The following is a 19,836-nucleotide window of genomic DNA, read 5'->3' as shown; positions in this document are numbered from 1 at the left end:
GGCAGCAGGAAGCAGGGGAGTGAGGTGCTGTTGTGGGGTGTTGGTGAGGGGCTGCTGATTTTGGGGTTAGTAGATGTGTGGTGGAGCAAGGGTTGTTGGTGTTGGTGCTGCTGCGGGGTGAAGCAAGGGAAGAGTGCTGCTTGTGTTGTTGGTGTGTGTGTGGTGTTGGATAAGGTGTGGGGTGTGGTGAAGGATAAGGGGCAGCATGGGTTGGCTCAAGTTTTGTGCCTCGAACCTTGGACCTCCGAACACGAATATGACCTTGAAACCCGGGACACCTACAACCAAAAACACGAGGGTATTACTAAGAGATAAAATAAAATAAAATAAAATAAAGGTAAAATAAAGTAAAATAAAATAAGATAAATAACACTAAACTAATAAAAATTAAATAAAACTATACAAGTAAAGAAAGTGAAATAAAATAGACTCGAAACTAATTAAAATAAATAAAAGTAAACTAGAAAACTTTCAAGGAAAAATAAAAAACGAAAAATAACAAATCAAAAGCAAATAAAATACGAAAATACACTAAAAACTACGAAAAGAACTAAAACACGACAAAATTACCAAAATAAACAAGAAATGTTATTAAGAGAAAACAAGAGAAAGAAAGGGAAAATAAGATAAAATAAACAGGAAAATGACTCTAAAAATACTTCCTAAGAGTGACATAAATGTCACCAACCTTCACGGGCAATAATTGTTGCCTTTCATTGTCCCTTTATCTTGGTTGCCTTTTATGATCCGTGAACGTTTTACAAGTTCCTGAAAAACTTGTTGGCGGCTCCCAACTTTTTTTGTCCCTATTTGTTGTCCCTATTGTGTATGTCGATTCCCACTTCCAATGAATGTCAAGCATATTTACACATTCTTAACGTAGGCGCACTTCGAACACGCCTACAATTTGGCGACTTCACTAGGAAGGATTCTTGGTTATTTATCGATTTTAGTGATCGGTATTATTTAAAATGAGTGGATGAGACTTGAAAGATTCTTGAAAAGTATTCACGTAATTAAATTGGCATTTTTGCATTGGCATAGATGTTTTAACGTCGTATTTTAGGTTCACCCGTACATAAATTTGAATAACCTGATTGCGAACGTAGAAAATAGAGGCACCAGTCGGATTTCCTGACTGTCGTGCCACGGCATGACTTCCGTGTCATGGTATAGACTGCTGTCTTGCGGTGTTCTGTACCGTGACACGGTGCTTCCTGTCATGTTGCGACAGTCTTGAAATCTTTCTTTTTTATTCATAATCAGCTTCCTTCAATTTTTCTAAAAAACTGTATGTGTTCTACATGCGTTCGAATAAAACTTCGCCATCTCCACATTGCTTATCACCTTCAAACTATTTTCAGTTCCATCCAATGGCCATTAAGGAATATATTGAGAACATCAACAAATCTATCGAGGAATTGTCTGCCATGATGCAAACCCTTACCACTAAGGCCACTACCATGGAACAAAACAAGGTCATTGTTGCTACCCTTGGCAAAATGAAAGAACAGATGAGCAAGATTTTTTAGGATTTCACTTATGTGGAATAACCTCCCACTCTTTTTGATATGAAGGACATACTCCCAGAAAAGTTCTCCACTGTTGATATTCCAAAGTTCAAGCCTACTTACAATCCAATATTTCATTTAAAGGCGTTCTTTACAACCATGGCTCTTAAGGGATTGGACGTAACACTCTTCCCTACGGTGTTCCCTCTCTCCTTAGAGAATGATTGCTAACAATGGTTTTATTCTCTAGATGAAAAGCATACTGCAACTTGGTAAGATGTCACCGACATTTTCATGAATCGTTACAGGTGTAAGTGTGTAACATTCAAACCAGATTTTCTAAACGTGAACACTCCATTCTCAAACAAAAACAGAATGAAGGATTCACCGCTTATATGAACAGGTGGAGGGAAACAGCTGCACTCTTGGTAGATTCTCCCAAAGAAAGAGAGACGGTTCCCCTCTTCATCTAAAATCTGACTTACCAGGTTAGGGAACATCTTAAATTTCTTCCACTAAACAATTTCAAAGCTATGACATTGGCATCAATATCGAGGACAAACTAATAAAGACTGCTGGTAGTAACAATAATAACACTTGGAAAAACAAGAAGAACAACCTTCCCTCTTCTTCGTCTTCTAAACATGAAAATACTACCAACAATATAAGACAAGTCAATCTCAATGAAGTATTAGCTCTTGATGCTCCATTTTTTAAGAAAAGGAGAACTTACACTCCTTTAGGAATGACTTATGATGCAGCCTTTAGTTGCCTTTACGGTCAAGGCTTGATCACACCTATTAGGCCATTTCCAGAGCCAAAACCTGAAGAAAGGAATGCCAAGTGGAATCCCATTGCCCACTGCAAGTTCCATCAAGGAAGAGTCCACAACACCGAGCAATTTTAGAATTTGAAGGACGTTATTTAAGATCTCGTTGATGCAAACAAACTTCCTGTCCCTCCAGGCGGCAAGAAATAATGAAGACAAGGTGCACGGCGGGTCAATTATTCAAGATTTCATGATTCTTTTTTAATCCCCTCTTATGTCTTGTATAGGTTTTTCTTTGTAGACTCTACTGTGTTTATGTGTTTGTTTATTCACCGTTCTTATCAATAAAATGAGAATTATTCCTATCTCGATCACGTCTTTCTTATATTTAAAAAAAATCAATTGCCGAACTAGACACAAGGTACACCAATGACTTGAGTCACCTTTGCAACCTTGTCATTCCCTATTAACCATTCAATCACAAATCCATTCATTCGTCAATCACTTTGAGCCTCGTCTAACTATTGGCCTTATTCATTCAACCCACATTCATCTAACCCTGAGATGGGAAAGTGTGTAATTTGTGTAACATTCAGAAAGTAAGTTAAAAAAATATGTAAATAAAAAACAATGTCTAAAGGCAAGTGTTCCAATGTTTTGTAATTAACACCAAAAAATTACCAAATTAATACATGCAACAAGAAATTAGTGACTACATTGAGGGTTTTACCTAAACCCTAGAAAATTAGACTACTCACAATCCATGGAGATTAAAGCAATTAAGGTTTCCAAGGTACTCATGAACAAGATTCAAACTAAAGATTAAGCTAATTACAAATCTAGGCATACAAGAATTAAGCAAAATAATTAACAATCAAAGCAATTAAAATCAATGAGAAGAGTAGGAAAAGTTACTTGAAGCTTCAACTTTGAATTACAATGGTGGAACTTGTCTTCTACAATGATTGAGATTGAAATTTCCAAGCTAAATAATTCAATTCTAGCTAATGATTTGAGAATATTTGTGTTTCTAAGATTACAAACTAAGAGAAATCTAGCCTGATCTGCACGGACGTTCCACCATCTACACGGACGTGCAGCTCAAAGAAGACAAATCAGTATTGATTCTGTTTTGGGCTGGGAAGACTGCACAGACGTGCAGCCTTTTGCATGGACGTGCTGGAGGTTTAGCACAGACGTGCTGAGATCTTGCATAGCCGTGCAAGCTCTGGCAGAAAGCTAGCCTTGCTGGAACACTCTTGTACGAATGTGCAGGACATGGCACGGCCGTGTAGGGTCTCGTAGGCCCTTTTCTTCACCTTTTCTTTGGTTTTGCTCCTTTGTCTCAGCTTCTAACCTCGGTTTATCATCCATATGCTACAAATGGTCGTCTTTAGACCTAAAAACACAACAAAAACACTAACAACCTGTGAAGCAAGGGATACACAAAAATTGCACAAAAATAAAGTAAAAGTGAACAAAAACGCCAATATATCAAGTAAACAAGGTTCAAAATCACCTAAAATCATATTGAATAATAAGTTATCACACACCCGCGCCACTGGAATTGGACACCTTCCTAGGTCCATTTTTTATGCTGATGGTGAGTTACTCTTGATCGTTAGTAGGCATGGAAGTCCCAAAATGGAGATTACGGTGGGTTCAGCACCAAAATCTTATGCGAGCACAGCATGAGAGTGCAATCATCAATTCTTAAAGCTAGTCATTCCTTGTCTTGTAAGTTATTTATGAGCTTTCATCTTGCACTTTGAGTCTGTTCAAACCCAGAAAATCATCGTGATGGGTCTTGGGATTCACCCTATACCTACAAATCAAGGAAGTTAAGCAAATATAGGAGAAAACACGAGAAAATCTACAACAATAAGAGAAAAAACAAAATAAGCAAAGAAAAGACAAACTAGGGATAAAAGATCAAAACTAAGAGAAAAGAGGGAAAGAAAGTTATAACAAGAAACCAAAAACATCCTAAAATACTTCTAATTGAGTGCCATAAATGACACTCATTAATCCTTCAAAAAGGAAAGTGCCAACAAAAGTTAGGCTAGAAGCTACTAAATACTTTCTTATGGGAAGTAAGCTGTATAGGAAAGATCCTCAAGGCATTTTGCTAAGGTGTGTTAGCATAAAGAAAGTGTTAACCACTTTAGCAGGAAGTTCATCATGGAATTTGTGAGTCACATAAGAAGAAACTGAGATGAGCTGGTTGATCCATCACGTGGCTTTTTATTGGCCTTTAGTTAGACAAGATTGTTTACAATATGCAAAAGGTTGTGAACAATGTCAATACTTTAGACAAATAAATAGGGCATGCGTTGGCTTTTCAAAGGTTGGGTGATGGATGCAATTTAGCCTATTAAACCTCCCTCATCTGCTCACTATGAGTATATTAAGATATTTATAGAGCACTTCACAAAGTGGACTGAGGTCAAAGCCTTCAAAAGATTAAATGTAAGGGTAGTAATCTTGTTCTAGGAAGAGAAAATCTTCACAAGATATGGGATTCCAGAATTGCTTGCGTTTGGTGAGTCCGACTCACCGCGGAAACAAACCCAAAATACAAAACCGCACTCGCAATAAATAAAACCATAAGCATAATTAAATAAATCACAAGATTAAGATAAAACGATTACCTTTGGAGCGTGCTTCGCCAGACCGCTTGGGCTCTTACTTCAAAGCTACCTTCGACATTACGAAGCCTCCAACGTTGATCCACCCACAATCAACGAATACGGACAATGTATTTATAAGAAATGATGAGGGTATGATTGTCTCTCCCACCAATGTATACTATATATGATACCTTTTCCAACTCTTGAGTTCAAGGGTTTTCACTTACTTGTGATCCCCTTTCGAACTCTTACTTAAGCATTATTTCCAATGCCCTTACTTGGGTATTTATAAGAAATGATGAGGGTATGATTGTCTCTCCCACCAATATGGGACAGTGAGATTTTCACATTTTATTTAAAAGGTAAAATAAAATTATTTAAGCAAGCTAGTATTAAACTAACAAGTGTCAACTATTCATGAGAAAGAAAGTGAGGACCACTTAGAGAGGGGGGGGGGGACCAAACTTGCTCCCCACTCTCTTCCTCTCCATGTGCCACATGTCCTCCCTTTCACTAAGCTCCGACTTACTCCTCCCTTGCTTACGGCCCAGCTACCCGCGCCACAGCCCTGCTACTTGTGTCACGGCCTTGCTACCCGCACTACGGAGATGCGCGCTGCTACTGCTTGCGTCTTGCAAGTGTACTCCGAGTGCGGGCTGCTGTAGCTTGCTGCCCTTAGATGCCAAGGCTGGTCCTTGGCTGCTAGCAATGGTGCGCTAGCACGCACCAACCATCCTAGGCTCGGCTTGGTACGCATGCTAACCACCATGCTATGCATTATGCCCCTAGCACTCGGATTGCTCGGGGCACTCCGATGCTAGTGTATTTTAGGAATTATGTTGGTTTTTTACTATTTGCACGTCTTGTCTTTTATTATTTTCGACTCGACTTCCGACGCTCGGTTTCGACGCTCTAAGCTTGAATTTCCGACGTCTAAATAAATATTACTCGGTCAACTTATTAATTCATTCCGAATTATTTGTTGCCACGGCTCGTTAATTGCTTGGGTGTGACCCGAAGGGTTCAGTCAAGATTATGCTGTAATATTACCTATGCATTAATATTACTGATCGGAAGCGGTCTTCACCCAAGCATTTCGATCACTTAACCTTACTGAATATATTAGCTTTCTAATAAATTTGAACCCACTACAAAATAATACATTTCTTCGAAGGACAATGTTCCTTTCAATCTCCCACTTGTCCTTCTGGACAAGTGTGAGTTTAGTGTATATCCCTTTTCTTATGTCGCTTAATGCCTCTTCATGAACTATTAGGTAAGATATATTTGTCATCCTTATTACGTCCCGAAGTATTTCTCGATTTTGAGTCCAACTGTCAATAAACAGATGATTTCTAAAATCCATCAGACCACGGCCATGCATTTTTACAAGCTTGCTCTACGAGAGGCCTTGTAAACAACAAATACATCTTTCATATTTTTAGTAGGGGGACATTTCTAGTCTTGTAATGTAGCTTCTCTTACTAAGAGGACCTAGCCGCCCGAGTGATGCCGTTATAATCCCCTATTACGGCATGCAATTGTCAATCATCAAAGAGGACTAGTACTCAAACAAGAAAGCTCACAATACTCATGATCAAGGAAAAAGGTTCCGATAGCAATAATGAGAAGTATACTTATGAAGATTTTTAATCTCTTAGAGTATTCTCATAGGTTGATTCAATATGGTTCTAAACCAATACATGTGGAAATGATTCATGATGATCATGTCCTTGTAGCACATGAAACGGTGCTATAAATCAAACTACACACTAATCTCCACTGGTCAATAATCGTCCATCTTTTAAATGACCTTGATTAGGGAAATTTTTTTATTATAATATTCTATCAATTATTTGTGAAACGTTGAAGTAAATGAATCCTCTTTAGCTTTTGGAGTCAATTGTGTATACCAAGAACAATAGCTCTTTACTTTGTTGGTTTTAACAAGTAATACTTGCTTGTCTTAGAACGATTCCGAATTGATCAACTATCAAGAGCCTATCTAATAGAGCTTTGTGTACGTTTATGTCGATGTGACATTACTAAGATGTTCGGAACGCAAATCATGCCCATGACTTTGAGCTTTTGCAATTTATCATGTTAAGAAAATGTTTGTTTACAATCAAGCATTCTTGACTCATGGTTTAGACAACCATGCCATTCAAATTATGTGAGTCTTTCTGTGAGTAAACGGATCAATTGCTGATTATGGAGCACAATAACCATTTATTTGTTCCAGCCTTAGCTTAAAGGTCTTTAAACAAAGCATACGACCTTACAACTGATGTAGCACCACTTGTTTCATTATTCTAAGCTTGTAAGTCAATAACTTAGCTTATCTTCAATAGTTTGAGGTCACTTTCAAAGTGGAACACTCAAGCAGTATCCGATACTTTGTGAAGATAATGAGTTGCTAAGTTAACTTTAATAACATGAATTCTTTAGTACGATGGAATCTCATTCCTTTTCTTTGTTCCTCGTTTCCTATATTTCTTATCAAACTTTATCTCATAATAATTAAGAACCATTTCTTTAAGAGTCATTGAATTTTATACTTTGTTAGGCATAATTAAGCATCTAATGCGCTGTAAAACAAAGCTCCATCTTTTCCTTTAATTCACACTTGAATTACTACATCAATGAGTCCTACTCATCTATGTATTAAGCGAAAAGATATGTTGGTTGTCAATATTTACAATTTGAGTTTGCAACTCAATACTTCATGTTTTATCCAAGCTACATAGTATTTTTAATACATGATATCCAACAGTCCTTTCGGACTTTGTTATAAAAGTCATTTATGAGAATTGTATTTTAGAAATGCTTTACTTTTATTTGAGAATGGCTCTCAAAGAAAAGTGCAAAGTATAACCATTTATCAAGTAAATAACATAATAATTTTGAAAATTAAAAGGTATTCATGCAAATTTTCAATCTTATTAAACGTCTTATCCACGCATTAAATTTGTCCCCATTTGGTGAGAATAAGTCGATTCCAAAATCCAGAGTAACAAAGAGTGGTTAAGCATGCTTTGGCTTGTCTTAACACTCAATATCCTAAGTTAAGCAACGCTTTGCTAATGGCTCCAAGCCACTCTTGGTTGAATAAATTGTCGCATCCAATGCCCTCTCAACAATTTATCCACTTTGCCACGACATGTTAGGACTCCATCACTCATATCGTTGAGTACAACCAAAACCAACTTTCATACCCGGTATGCCTTATGAGTCTAGGAAGTAGTAGTGATGCCTCGCTTTGGCGTAGCCCATCACTACTCTCAGTAGGTCGATAAGTGTTGTTTTGGAATGGAAATTTCATTCGATATTTTAGGGACCTAGGGTTTCTATGTTTGTTGATTTAAGTAACCTTAATTAATCATCACAACATTTGAAATCCTAAACATGCATCTAACATATAATTCATAGATAAATAATCATGAATATGTAAAGCATAAGCATTTTGATGCATATTGGCAACTAGCATGGCCCCTTGAATTCTTCAAGTCTTCAAAAGGTCTTCTTTTGCAACTTCATGGCTTTGTCTTCCAAGAACCTCCGTCTTTAAGAATTGACCATAATTATGAAATACTAGTATCTACGATTAGGAATAATCTAAATATTAAGGTGAAAAAATACTCAACGGTATGCAGATCGTATTTAGATTTAAAAAAAATACATCACGGATCGCATTCCGTATTTACTATCCTAATCGGGCCCCACTAGTTGCTATTTTATAAAACTTGTGAGATAATATACATTCCATTCATCCCTTCACTATTTGTGAATGGCCCATGCATTTTACTACGATAAAACAAGTAAGATGCATAAAATCGCGATAACTAGTAACTAATCTAGGTGGTTAATCCAATTAACATGCCTAATTAAAACTAGTCAAAGTTGTTTTAACTGATTATGTAAATTAGTGCAATTAATATTTGATGCTCCCACTAAAGTCCGCATCCATCTTAATTAATCCAATTAATTAAGCCGGTAAAACCAGTTATTTACCAAAATAAATTTTGCAAATGCCGCTCTTCAAAAACTGAGACCTAGCCTCCAAAATTTATTAAAATAATTAAAACCAAATTAGATTAAAAAAATAGTTAAATGGCAAAATATACAAACACGAAGCCAACCATACTCAAGTGGTTCACGCACTACATATGTGCCATATGAAAGTCAAGGTTGTCTAACAACCCCTTCACCACCCACGTAGCAATAGCTAGGTGCACCCCAGTAGTGTTTGCTACGGGTTACAAGGTGCTAGACACAAGGCCACGACTGTTTGCCCCTTTACACCAAAAAACCAAGGACATACACGCACTAAAATACTCGCACACCCCATGCACCATAGCAGTCATGGATTACGCTATGGCAGCAGCACGCACACCACACACATGGATGGTGTTGGTGCGTTGTTGCTGTGGCTACGCACGCATGCCACACACATGGCCGCACGCATCGAGCAGCCTCTTGGCAGCCACATGCGGGCTTCTATGCAGCCCGACTAGCCAAGAGAGGCTTTGCCTCGATTTGCGTGCCATAGCCTCGGGATTTGGATCCCAAATTTCGGATGGCAATTTATTAATTAATTTTAGAACTAATTTTAATGAGAAAAATTGAAAATTCAAACAAGTCTAACTTAAATAAAATCATCCAAGTGCATGTAACCAAAATTATTTCCAAGAACCATTCTTTAATAAAATTGGTTTAACTTGGTGCAATTAAAATAAAAGGGCAATTAATCACTATTAATTTAATTAATTTAAAACAAAGCTTTTTAAATCAACGAATCGGATTGGAGGTTTGACTTTTGTTGACTTTCTCTCTTCTCTCTCTTTTTCATGGTTCTTCATTTTTGATTGGTTTTCTTCATCAAATCTGGATTTCAATGGAAAAGAAGAAGAAGCAAGTTATTTCTACACCTCAAATTGCACAACAAAAGGCTGCTCATGAAGTTGTTGGCTCGGTTTTGAAGAATTTGGGGATTTCAAATACCCCTTTTGTTCCTAGCCCGATTCAAGAGGGGGATGAACTGCTTATTCCGGCGCCGGCGGTAGTTCAGTCAGCTGGTGGTGCTATTTCCGGCGTTCCTATGGATGTTGAAGCTACTTCAGTTGCTAAAGCTTCTGCCAAATCGAAGCAATCCAATGGAACAGTACCTAGGGTTTCGGGGGTTACTGTTCCATTGGATGCTGGTGGATCTGGGCTTGGTGGTGCAACATGACATGCTGTATTTCCTTCCTCAATCTCTCTGAAGCATATTGCGCATGACATTAATGAAGATCAAGTTGCTCCTCTTTCTGCCTTAGAGCTGAGCTCACGCGATTCTTCTGAAAACCGTGTTGCTTCCCCTGTTCTAGAGCAGAAGGGGACTCGTGCTTCATCTTTTGCTGGGAAATTGGCTGCTAAAGGAGCTACACTATCCTTTGTTGCTTCGAAAGTGCAAGATGGGAAGCTAATAGCTGAGCTACAAGCAGCCAAGCTTGAGGAAGGTAATCGAAAATGGGCTAATGCTCTTGTTTTTTATGTGGTTGGCTTTTATCCTACTATTGCCGCTGTTCTCCGTTTCTTTGCTCAACAATGGAATGATATGCAAAAACCAGATGTGTATTGGCATGATGATGGGTACTTTATTATCAATATGTGTTCTAGTGATGATAGAGATACTATTCTTTGTTCTGGTCCTCATATGTTCTTTGGAAAGCCTGCAATAGTGAAGCCTTGGTGTCCTGATTTTGATTTTCATGCTGAAATACTTAGAACTATTCCTCTTTGGGTTAAATTCTTTAATCTCCCACTTAATTGTTGGGGATCTCACACTCTTAGCCGCCTTGGTAGTTTGCTTGGAGTGCCAATTTGTGCTGATGAGTGTACTACTAGATAGCTTAGAGTGTCTTTTTCCAGGGTTCTGATTGAGATTGATGTTACAAAGCCTTTGCCGTCCTCTGTGTGGGTTGAGAGTCCTTTGAAGGAATTATTGGAGATCAGGGTGGTGTATGAGTGGGCTCCTTCCTTTTGCTCTAAGTGTAACAAGATTGGTCATGATTGCTCTGTTAAGCCTCCTTTGCCTAAGCAGGCTTCTAAGCAACCGACTCCTATTCCTCCTAAGCAAAAGCAAGTTTGGGCTCCTAAGTCTACCCATGATCCTACTCCTTCTGCTGCTGTTGATGTTGGGGTTTCTGTTCATGGTCAATCTATTATTACTCCACAGGTTCATACATCTAAGAATTCAGATGAGGGTTGGAGAATAGTAGGGAGGAAAACAAAAAGGAAGCAAACTAGAGTTCATCAGCCTGCTTCTACCTCTAATGCATTTGTTGCTTTGTTTGCAAATGAAATGGATGGTGCAGGTGGTTTCACTATTAATCCAAGCGGGGGTGAGGTTAATCCCCCTTTGGTGTCATGATTTACTCTGTTTGGAATGTCAGGGGCCTGAATGACCCTGGCAAAGTTGCCTCTGTAAGGAGGTTGCTTCACTCTCATTCAGTTGATGTTGTTGGTTTGCTTGAAACAAAAATCAAGTTGAAAAATGTTCTCATGTATCAGAAGAAGTTTGGCTCTTCTTGGCTCTGGTTGTGTAATTATGATCATTCTCCCAAAGGGAGGATTTGGCTTGGTTGGAATGTGGATAGAGTAACTGTTAATGTTTTGAAGATTCATGAACAATTCATTCATTGTACTGTTTCTTCTAAGGATCTCTCTACTCAGATTTTTCTCACTGTTGTTTATGGTCTTCACTCCGTTCATGATAGGCTTTCTTTGTGGGAGGGTCTCAGAAGCATCTCTATCCAGCTTTCTCCTTGGTTTTGTATTGGTGATTATAACTCTATTCTTCATGCTTCTGATAGGCTTCATGGTGCTGATGTTACTGATTATGAGACTAGAGACTTTCAGAATTTGGTTGATGATTTGGACCTCACTGAGCTCAAAAGCAAAGGGTCCTTCTACTCTTGGTCTAATAAGGCTCATACTGGCCCTAGAACGCTCTCCATACTTGATAGAGCCTTTGGTAATCAAGCTTGGTTAGCTTCTCATGGGCATGTGGAGACTGTTTATCTCCCTCCTTCTTTATCTGATCATAGTCCTGTTTTGCTGGATATTTGCTCTGGCGTTGTGGGGAAAGGTAGACCTTTCCGGTTTTTAAACTGTATTGCGGATCACCCTGATTTTCTTGATACTGTTTCGCAGGCTTGGGGCTCTGGTAATTCTGTTTGGCAGAAGCTCAATTCTGTAAAGTCTAGTATCAAATCTCTTACTAGCAAGTAGTTTGGCAACATTGAGGGAAAGATTGACCAGGCTAATGATGAGCTTTCTAGAATTCAAACCTTAATAGCTCAGAACCCTGATGATTTGGATTTATATGCTAAAGAATCTGATGCTATTAAGGTTGTTAAGCACTGGAATGATATTCAGGAAAGCATCTTCAAGCAAAAATCTAGGATTAATTGGGTTAAGCTTGGAGATGGCAATTCCCACTACTTCTTTGCTGTGATGAAGACTAGGCAAGTAAGGAATAGAATTGATTCTATTTTAGATTCTAATCAGGTGTTGCTTAAGGATCCAGATGCTATCTCTCATGAAATTATCTTTTTCTATAAGTCTCTTTTAGGGACTCAGGCTCCTTGGCTCCCTGCTGTTGACCTTTTTAATATGCGGAGGGGTAAGCAGCTTAGCTCTGCTGCTCAGAGCTACCTCATTCGGCCTATCTCTCATGCTGAAATTGATGCTGGCCTTAAGGGAATTAATAACACTAAAGCTCCTGGTATTGATGGCTTTAACTCCTATTTCTTTAAGAGAGCTTGGCATATTGTGAAAGATGATATTTATGCTAGTGTTATTGATTTCTTTAATAATGGGTTTTTTCCTAGGTAATGGAATTGTACAACTATTACTTTGGTCCCTAAAGTCCTTTCTGCTTCTCATGTTAAGGATTTTAGACCTATAGCCTGTTGTACTGTGGTCTATAAGCTCATTTCTAAAGTCATAACTGCTAGGCTTGCTGCTGTCATTGGTGAGGTGATTGATGATGCTCAGGCAGGGTTCATTCCTGGCAAGCACATTGGTGACAATATTCTTCTTGCAACTGAATTGATCAAAGGCTATGATCACAAATTTATCTCTCCTAGGTGTATGGTTAAGGTGGATTTGAAGAAAGCCTATGATTCGGTTGAGTGGGGTTTCTTGATCACTGTCATGCAAGAGCTTGGTTTCCCTCAGAGATTTGTTGATTGGATCTGGAATTGTCTTACTTCTGTCTCTTATTCTATTCTTATTAATGGTTTTCCCGCTCCCCCCTTTGAAGCTAAGAAAGGGCTAAGGCAAGGTGATCCTATGTCTCCCTTTCTCTTTGCTATTGGTATGGAATACCTCTCCAGATGCCTTGATGAGCTTAGGTTGTCTCCTGACTTTAACTTTCACCCTAGATGTGAAAAGTTAAACCTAACTCACATGATGTTTGCTGATGACTTATTGATGTTTTCTCGAGCTGATAGTGTTTCTGTTAAGCTTCTCTTCCAAGCCTTCTCGAAATTCTCGGGTGCCTCTGGGCTCTCTGCTAATCTTGATAAAAGTGAAGTCTACTTTGGAGGTGTCTCTGTTGAGGTTCAGAATGAGTTGAGGGAGCTTCTTGGTGTTTCTCAAGGCTCCATTCCTTTTCGGTATCTTGGGGTCCCTCTCTCTTCAAAGAAGCTTACTATTGCTCAATGTAGGCCTTTGGTGGATAGAGTCACTGCTAGGATTCAAGGGTGGATGGCTAAACACTTGTCCTATGCTGGGAGGCTTCAATTGGTGCAAAGTGTGTTGTTTGGTGTACAGACTTATTGAGCTCAAATTTTTATTCTTCCGAAGAAAATTCTGAAAGAGATTGAGGCTAGGTTCAGATGCTTTCTTTGGACGGGATCCTCTACTCCTGCTAAGAAGTCTTTGGTTGCTTGGAATAATGTTTGTCTTCCTAAAGTTTATGGTGGCTGGAATCTGCTTTCTCTTCCTGAGTGGAATAAAGAAGCTGTCACTAAGTTACTTTGGGATATTGCTCACAAGGCTGGAAAACTTTGGGTTAAGTGGGTTCATATCTACTATTTCAAGCACAAAGATTGTTGGACCACTCCTACCCCTGCTAGATGCTCCTGGTTCTTGAAGAAGATTTTGAGTTGTAGAGATATTGTGAATGATCAAGGGGGATGGGATGGTTTCGTTCAGGGCAACAAGTTGAAAATCAAGAAGCTTTATGCTGCTATTAGGCCTCAAGTGCCTAAAGTTCCTTGGAAGAGAGTTACTTGCCATAACTTAGCAACTCCCAAGAGTGTTTTCATATTGTGGCTAGCTTTATGGAATAGGCTTGTCACTAAGGATAGGTTGCTTCAATGGCACATCTCTTGTGATCCAAAGTGTTTCCTTTGTCTGAATGGCAATGAAAATGTTCAGCATCTTTTCTTTGATTGTGATTTCTCTAGGAAGGTTTGGAGTAAGGTTTTGGGGATCTTACGTGTTTCCAAGCCTGTTCAGCAGTTTAGTGATGAGATTGATAGGATGAAGAAAATCTGCAGAAGTTCTAGATTGAAGAATAAAGTGATCCAGGTGGCCTTCACTGAAACGGTTTATGGTATTTGGATTCAAAGGAATGCAGTTCTCTTTACTGGTTGTTGCAAATCAGTTGATGCTCTTGTTCGGGATATTGTCTTTCACTCAGTTTGTAGAATCCCGACGGGAAGCAAATATTTGATCGTTTAGGGCTTGTCTCGGGCTCTTTATGTTTGTTCTGGTTTCCTTGGTTTGGGTTCTGATACTGGGTTTCCCGTTGTCTTTTTGTATTGATTTCCTTTTCTTCAGGCTGTTTCTATGCTTTGCTGTGCTTCTGTGTTGTTGCTGCCTGTGGTTTGTGTTGCTGTGCTGTTGGTGTGTTGCTGCTGGTGTTGGTGCAGTCTGCTGCTGCTATTTCTTTGCTGTTGTTTGGTTGCTGTTGTTGCTGATCTGCTGCTGCCTTCTGTGTTCTGCTGCCTGCTGTGGTTTGCTATTTGCTGCAGTCTGCTGCCTGCTGTGCTGTCTGTCTACTGCAGGTGTTGCTGATCTATTGTTGTTGGTCTGCTTCTGCTGCTGCCTGCTGTGCTGTTTGCTGGCTGCTGCATTCTGCTGCTGGTTGTTGTGCTTGCTGCTTGCTGTTGTTGCTGGTTTGCAGTGCTTGTTGCTGTTCTATGCCTCTGCTGCTCTGCTGTCTGCCTTGCTTTTTTTGCTGCTGGTTTGTGCTTCATTTTTTGCAGTTGAGGCTAACTTTGGTTCTTTTTTTTTGCTGTCTTTTTGTTGTTTTAGTTTTCTTGTCAGTTTGCAGGCTTGTCTGCTTCTGACTGTTGGTTTTGGTGTCTTTTGGGTGTTTGGTTTTGTTGTTTTTCTGGGTGTTTGTTGTCTGGTCCTGGTTTACGGAACCCTTCCTAGAAGGTGGCCGGAAATCTAAGTCCAGTTGTTCTAGATCCTTCCTAGAACCCTTCCTAGAAGGTGGCTAGGTTTGGATCTAGAACGGGTTGTGGGGTTGGCCTGTTGTTTTCAGGTCTTTTGGTGTTCTGGTGGTAGTTATAACTTAGCTTTTGTAAGTTGTAACTTTCTCTCTTTGGTAATAAAATCTTATTTTCCAAAAAAAAAAAAAAAAATTAATTAATTTAAACTAATCTTGAGTTTTTGACAAACAAAAAAGGGAGTTGGAAAAATGAACATAAGTTCAATAAAGATTCCAACTTTAATATTTGTGAATCCTTGAAAAATTATATCTTCCAATATGAAGTTAAACAAATTTCTATCACAAGTTTCAAATTTTATGATTCCAATCAACTAAAAAATGATTAAATCAACAAAGTTCAACAAAAATTCATAGAATTTAGTAACTAAAAGTTTTAACAATTTAAAATAATTAAAGATTGAATCTTTAGTACTTAAAAGCCTCAAAGAACAACAATTTCACACTTTATGCATTTAATTTGCAATTATGTGAAAAATAAAACCAAGCTTTCAAACAGAAATTACCACAAAGTAATCATGCCTAAAGAGGTTTATAATTGCATATAAAATATGTATTTAATTAATTACATAACCACCATAAATATGCAATTAATTTTCAAGGTTAGAAAGACTGAAAATTTTCGTTAAAACGAAAAACCCCTCGAAAAGTTCATTTCTGGTCGTTTTTTGGCTAAAAACCGAGCCCTAAAACAAACTCAAAAAACAAGACCACACTCGCAATAAATAAAACCATAAACATAAATAAATAAATCACAAGATTAAGATAAAACGATTACCTTTAGAGCGTGCTTCGCCTGACCGCTTGGGCCATTACTTAAAAGCTACCTTCGAAATTACGAAGCCTCCGACGTTGATCCACCCACAATCAACGAATACCGACAAGGTCCAATGTCTTGGGGTTAGCAAGACCTGACCGATAAAACCCGAGTAATTGAGTTCAAAGGCTTTCACTAAATGTGATTCCGTTTCTAACTCTTGAGCTCAAGGGTTTTGACTTACTTGTGATCCCCTTTCCAACTCTTACTCAAGCATCATTTCCAATGCCCTTACTTGGGTATTTATAGGAAATGATGAGAGTATGATTGTCTCTCCCACCAATGTGGGATAGTGATATTTTCACATTTTATTTTAAAGGTAAAATAAAATTATTTAAGCAAGCTAGTGTAGACATCTACTTTTTGCCTCCTGTCCCGACAAGAAGTGCAATGATGATAAATAAAACCATATTCGTGTGAGATCGTAGTGAAGAATACTTATGGATAACTGGTTAAGCCACAAAACACAAAAAATTAGCCTAAATTAAAGGAAAAGCCAAAACAAAGGTCCAATTAACTAAACCCGATCATAATTATGCTTAAGCCCGTGCTTAAACCCTAATAATGACGGATTTAGGAGCGCCTAGGTTAAATATCATTGCTGCCACTAGAAAAGCCGCGCGCATCTCAAAGAGTCGCGCTGGGCTGTCGCGCGTAATTAATTCAGTTGCGCGCGACATCCACCGCAACCTTCAGAGTTGCGATGCAGAAGATTAAGAATTATTCGAAATAAGACGAAAAATATAAAATCGAATCTTACCATAAAGTCGCGCGCAAGACAATTAGTTGCGCTGCACATAGCAGCGCAACTCTATAATTTGCGCTGGGATATCACGCGCAACTTAATCTCTTGCGCGCGACACCTGCTGCGGCAGAATGCTCGAAACCCTAAACCTAATCATTCCCTATAATTACGAGCTTAAGTCGAGGCTTAAACAAATAGAAATTAACCTAAAACTCTGGCGAAATAACTTGTGAACTTATGTAACCTAGCCCTCTAGTCCTAAACACTCACCCTTTCGATATTTTGTTACTACGGTGGAGGTTCTCCAACAAGAAGGAGTCCATAAGTTTTCTAAACGGAGATCTAGCAAAGAGAAGTGGTAAATTCCCGAGCACTTAGTTAAGTCACCTTTATTTTCTTGTTTAAAAGGACTTTAATTAATTAATTAGTGTTGTTTGATCACCTTTAAAAAAATTAATTAATCAATTCCATATAGTATCTTGCGTTAAATAAAGATTAGAATTGAATTAAATAATTGTAGGTTGATCACTTAAGCCAAGGCGAATCTTGTTTATGTTCTTGTTCTTTCACGAATTTAATTAAATAAGAATAACTACATCACGATGTAATTCCTACGTGAATTAATATTTGTAAATAAAATCAACTAACATAGTTTTAGGGATCGCGTTGCATATATTGTTTGGTGATGAAATTGTAAAAAAAGAAAGAGCTAGTAGAGGCCGTACTTGGGTTAGGATAACAATTTCCCTCTAAAAGGAATGTTATCATAGTACTCTCGCTCCCGAACTCATTTCTGGTTTATAGACCAATTTGGGCATGGGTAAACTTATGATTTGTGCTAATTATTCCATGAATTCCACATGGAAGAAAGGCATGAACGAGGTTTATGAGTTTTTCCTAAAACTCATTGGCGACTCCTACTTGTTTCTTACAAAAAAGCATAATAATAGAATCAATTCTAATTCAAGGTCCCCCAAAAAGTCAGGAATTCGAATTCTACTACACCCTAACAAGTGTAAAGTCTTAGGCTTTTAAGTGGCCAAGGGCATTTAAGGAGATTATTCCTTACGATGGGATCACCCTCCTTACAGTGGCGACTCCACTAGGGATTAAGAGGTTACATGATTAATTCGTAGTTATGGTCCAAGGTATCCAACACTAGGTTGCCTATGGTTAGTAACGAGAATTAACTTGGATAATCTCTAGTTAGAGAGCGAGACTTGAACGCATAATATCTTCTTTTTGCACAAAAGTAAAAACCAAACAAGCAACATTGCATCATGCATAAGCATAACACACATAAACCATTGGGGATTGGCTCATTGACTAGGGGTCACCAACACTAGGCGTCTATCCCAAAATCAATAACAACCATCACACCCATATCACCAACAAAATGTTGGGAGGGCGATGTCATGAGTCAACACGTTGATTGATTGGTTTATGTGTCGTTTCTTAAGATATGGTACCTTTGGACACCCAAGCCTTTTTTGACCTTAGAACGACATAGCGTGAATCTTGACTTATGACATGCTCATGTGATTATGTGACTATGTGCAACATTTTAGGATAGTCTTCTTTTTTTTTTTTTTTGTAGGTTGGTCTAGGTTCCCAATTACGAAGTTGTCTCTTCGTGATTTAGCGTCATATTCAAAAGATAACATAAAAAAAAAAAAAAAAAAAAAGAGTTAAGCAAAAAAATCGAATAAAAAAAATGCTCGAATTAAAAAAAAAAAAATTCGAGCAGGTGGCGCGCGCAACTCAAGAAGTTACGCGACCCCTCCCAGCGCAAGTGATTTTGTTGCGTGCGATAGCCGTGCGCAACTGAGTCATTTGCGCGCGCCTAATGGATGAGTCATTTTTGATTTTTAAAAAAACAAATTGACTTGTTCGAACAATATCTTCATTGAAGAATTGTTAAGGGCGATGTTATCCGTTTGAATATATTTTGCGTTTTTTTCTTTTTTTTCTTTTTAAACAAGTGTATCAGTTTACTTATCTTTTTGTACTCCTTTAGGGCTGATTTTCAAGCTTGGGAAAGAGAACCCCCGGGCACTTGCATTCTACGTTTACCACCAAAAGATCAACCCCTTTCAAACCACTTTTCTTAGATAACTAATCCTAGTCCAACAACAATGCCAACTGTCGAAGAACTTCAACAAGAGATTCTTCGTTTGAGAGAGGAAAAGGCTCGAGAGGCCAAGGAGAGAAGAATTAAGAAGATGGAAAATGCTGAAAAGAAAAAAGCTGAAACTTTAGCCTTACAAGAAAATATGGAGCAATTATCCATTAAAGAAAAGTCGTTGGAGAAGCTAGTTCTTCGTTCTACAATGGGGAACAAGTACTTTGACATAGAAAAGTTTGCTCCTCCCCAGGACCTTCTTTACCAGAAAAGTTCGTAGCTACGAACTTTCCAATATTAAAGGTGACCAATAATCAACAAAATCATTTAATGTATTTTACTAGCACTATGGCGCTAAAGGGAGTTGATCCTAAGCTTTATGCTTTGACTTCCCCTTTATTACTAGACCCAACTGCGAGAGAGTGGTACTATGGGCTAGATCCAAAATTTAAAGCGACATGGGAAGATGTAGTTTCGGCTTTCATCACCCAATATGAGAGTAACGTAGAGTTCAAGTCAACTTTACGTGAATACGGGATGCTTAAGCAAGGCGACGATGAAGGATTCCTTGCTTTCTATGGTAGATGGCAAGAAAAGGCGGCCCACATTGCCCAAAGGCCTCCTGAACTCGAGTTAGTACAAAAATTCATTGACAACTGTCATGACAAGTACAACAAACATCTACGTTACCTTGGTCTAGACACTTTTCAAAAGGTCTATTCTGTGGCTATT

The 19,836-nt window shown here is 38.4% G+C and overlaps 1 protein-coding gene across 1 annotated transcript; it reads left to right on the top strand.

Annotated features, from left to right (window-relative positions):
* Window positions 1–9,804: 9,804 nt before the first annotated feature.
* LOC145640205 (uncharacterized) lies at window positions 9,805–13,739 on the top strand. The gene is made up of 8 exons (XM_081691508.1): window positions 9,805–10,071; window positions 10,174–10,640; window positions 10,821–11,240; window positions 11,345–11,780; window positions 11,880–12,146; window positions 12,255–12,678; window positions 12,823–12,955; window positions 13,409–13,739. Exons 1-8 carry the CDS (start codon window positions 9,805–9,807, stop codon window positions 13,737–13,739), a joined length of 2,745 nt encoding a protein of 914 aa, XP_081547634.1.
* The last annotated feature ends 6,097 nt before the right edge of the window (window positions 13,740–19,836 follow it).

The sequence above is a fragment of the Chenopodium album genome, chromosome 7 (genome assembly GCF_948465745.1).
Source record: "Chenopodium album chromosome 7, dcCheAlbu1.1, whole genome shotgun sequence".
NCBI lineage: Eukaryota > Viridiplantae > Streptophyta > Magnoliopsida > Caryophyllales > Amaranthaceae > Chenopodium > Chenopodium album.
This window is presented reverse-complemented; position numbering and strand designations above follow the sequence as displayed.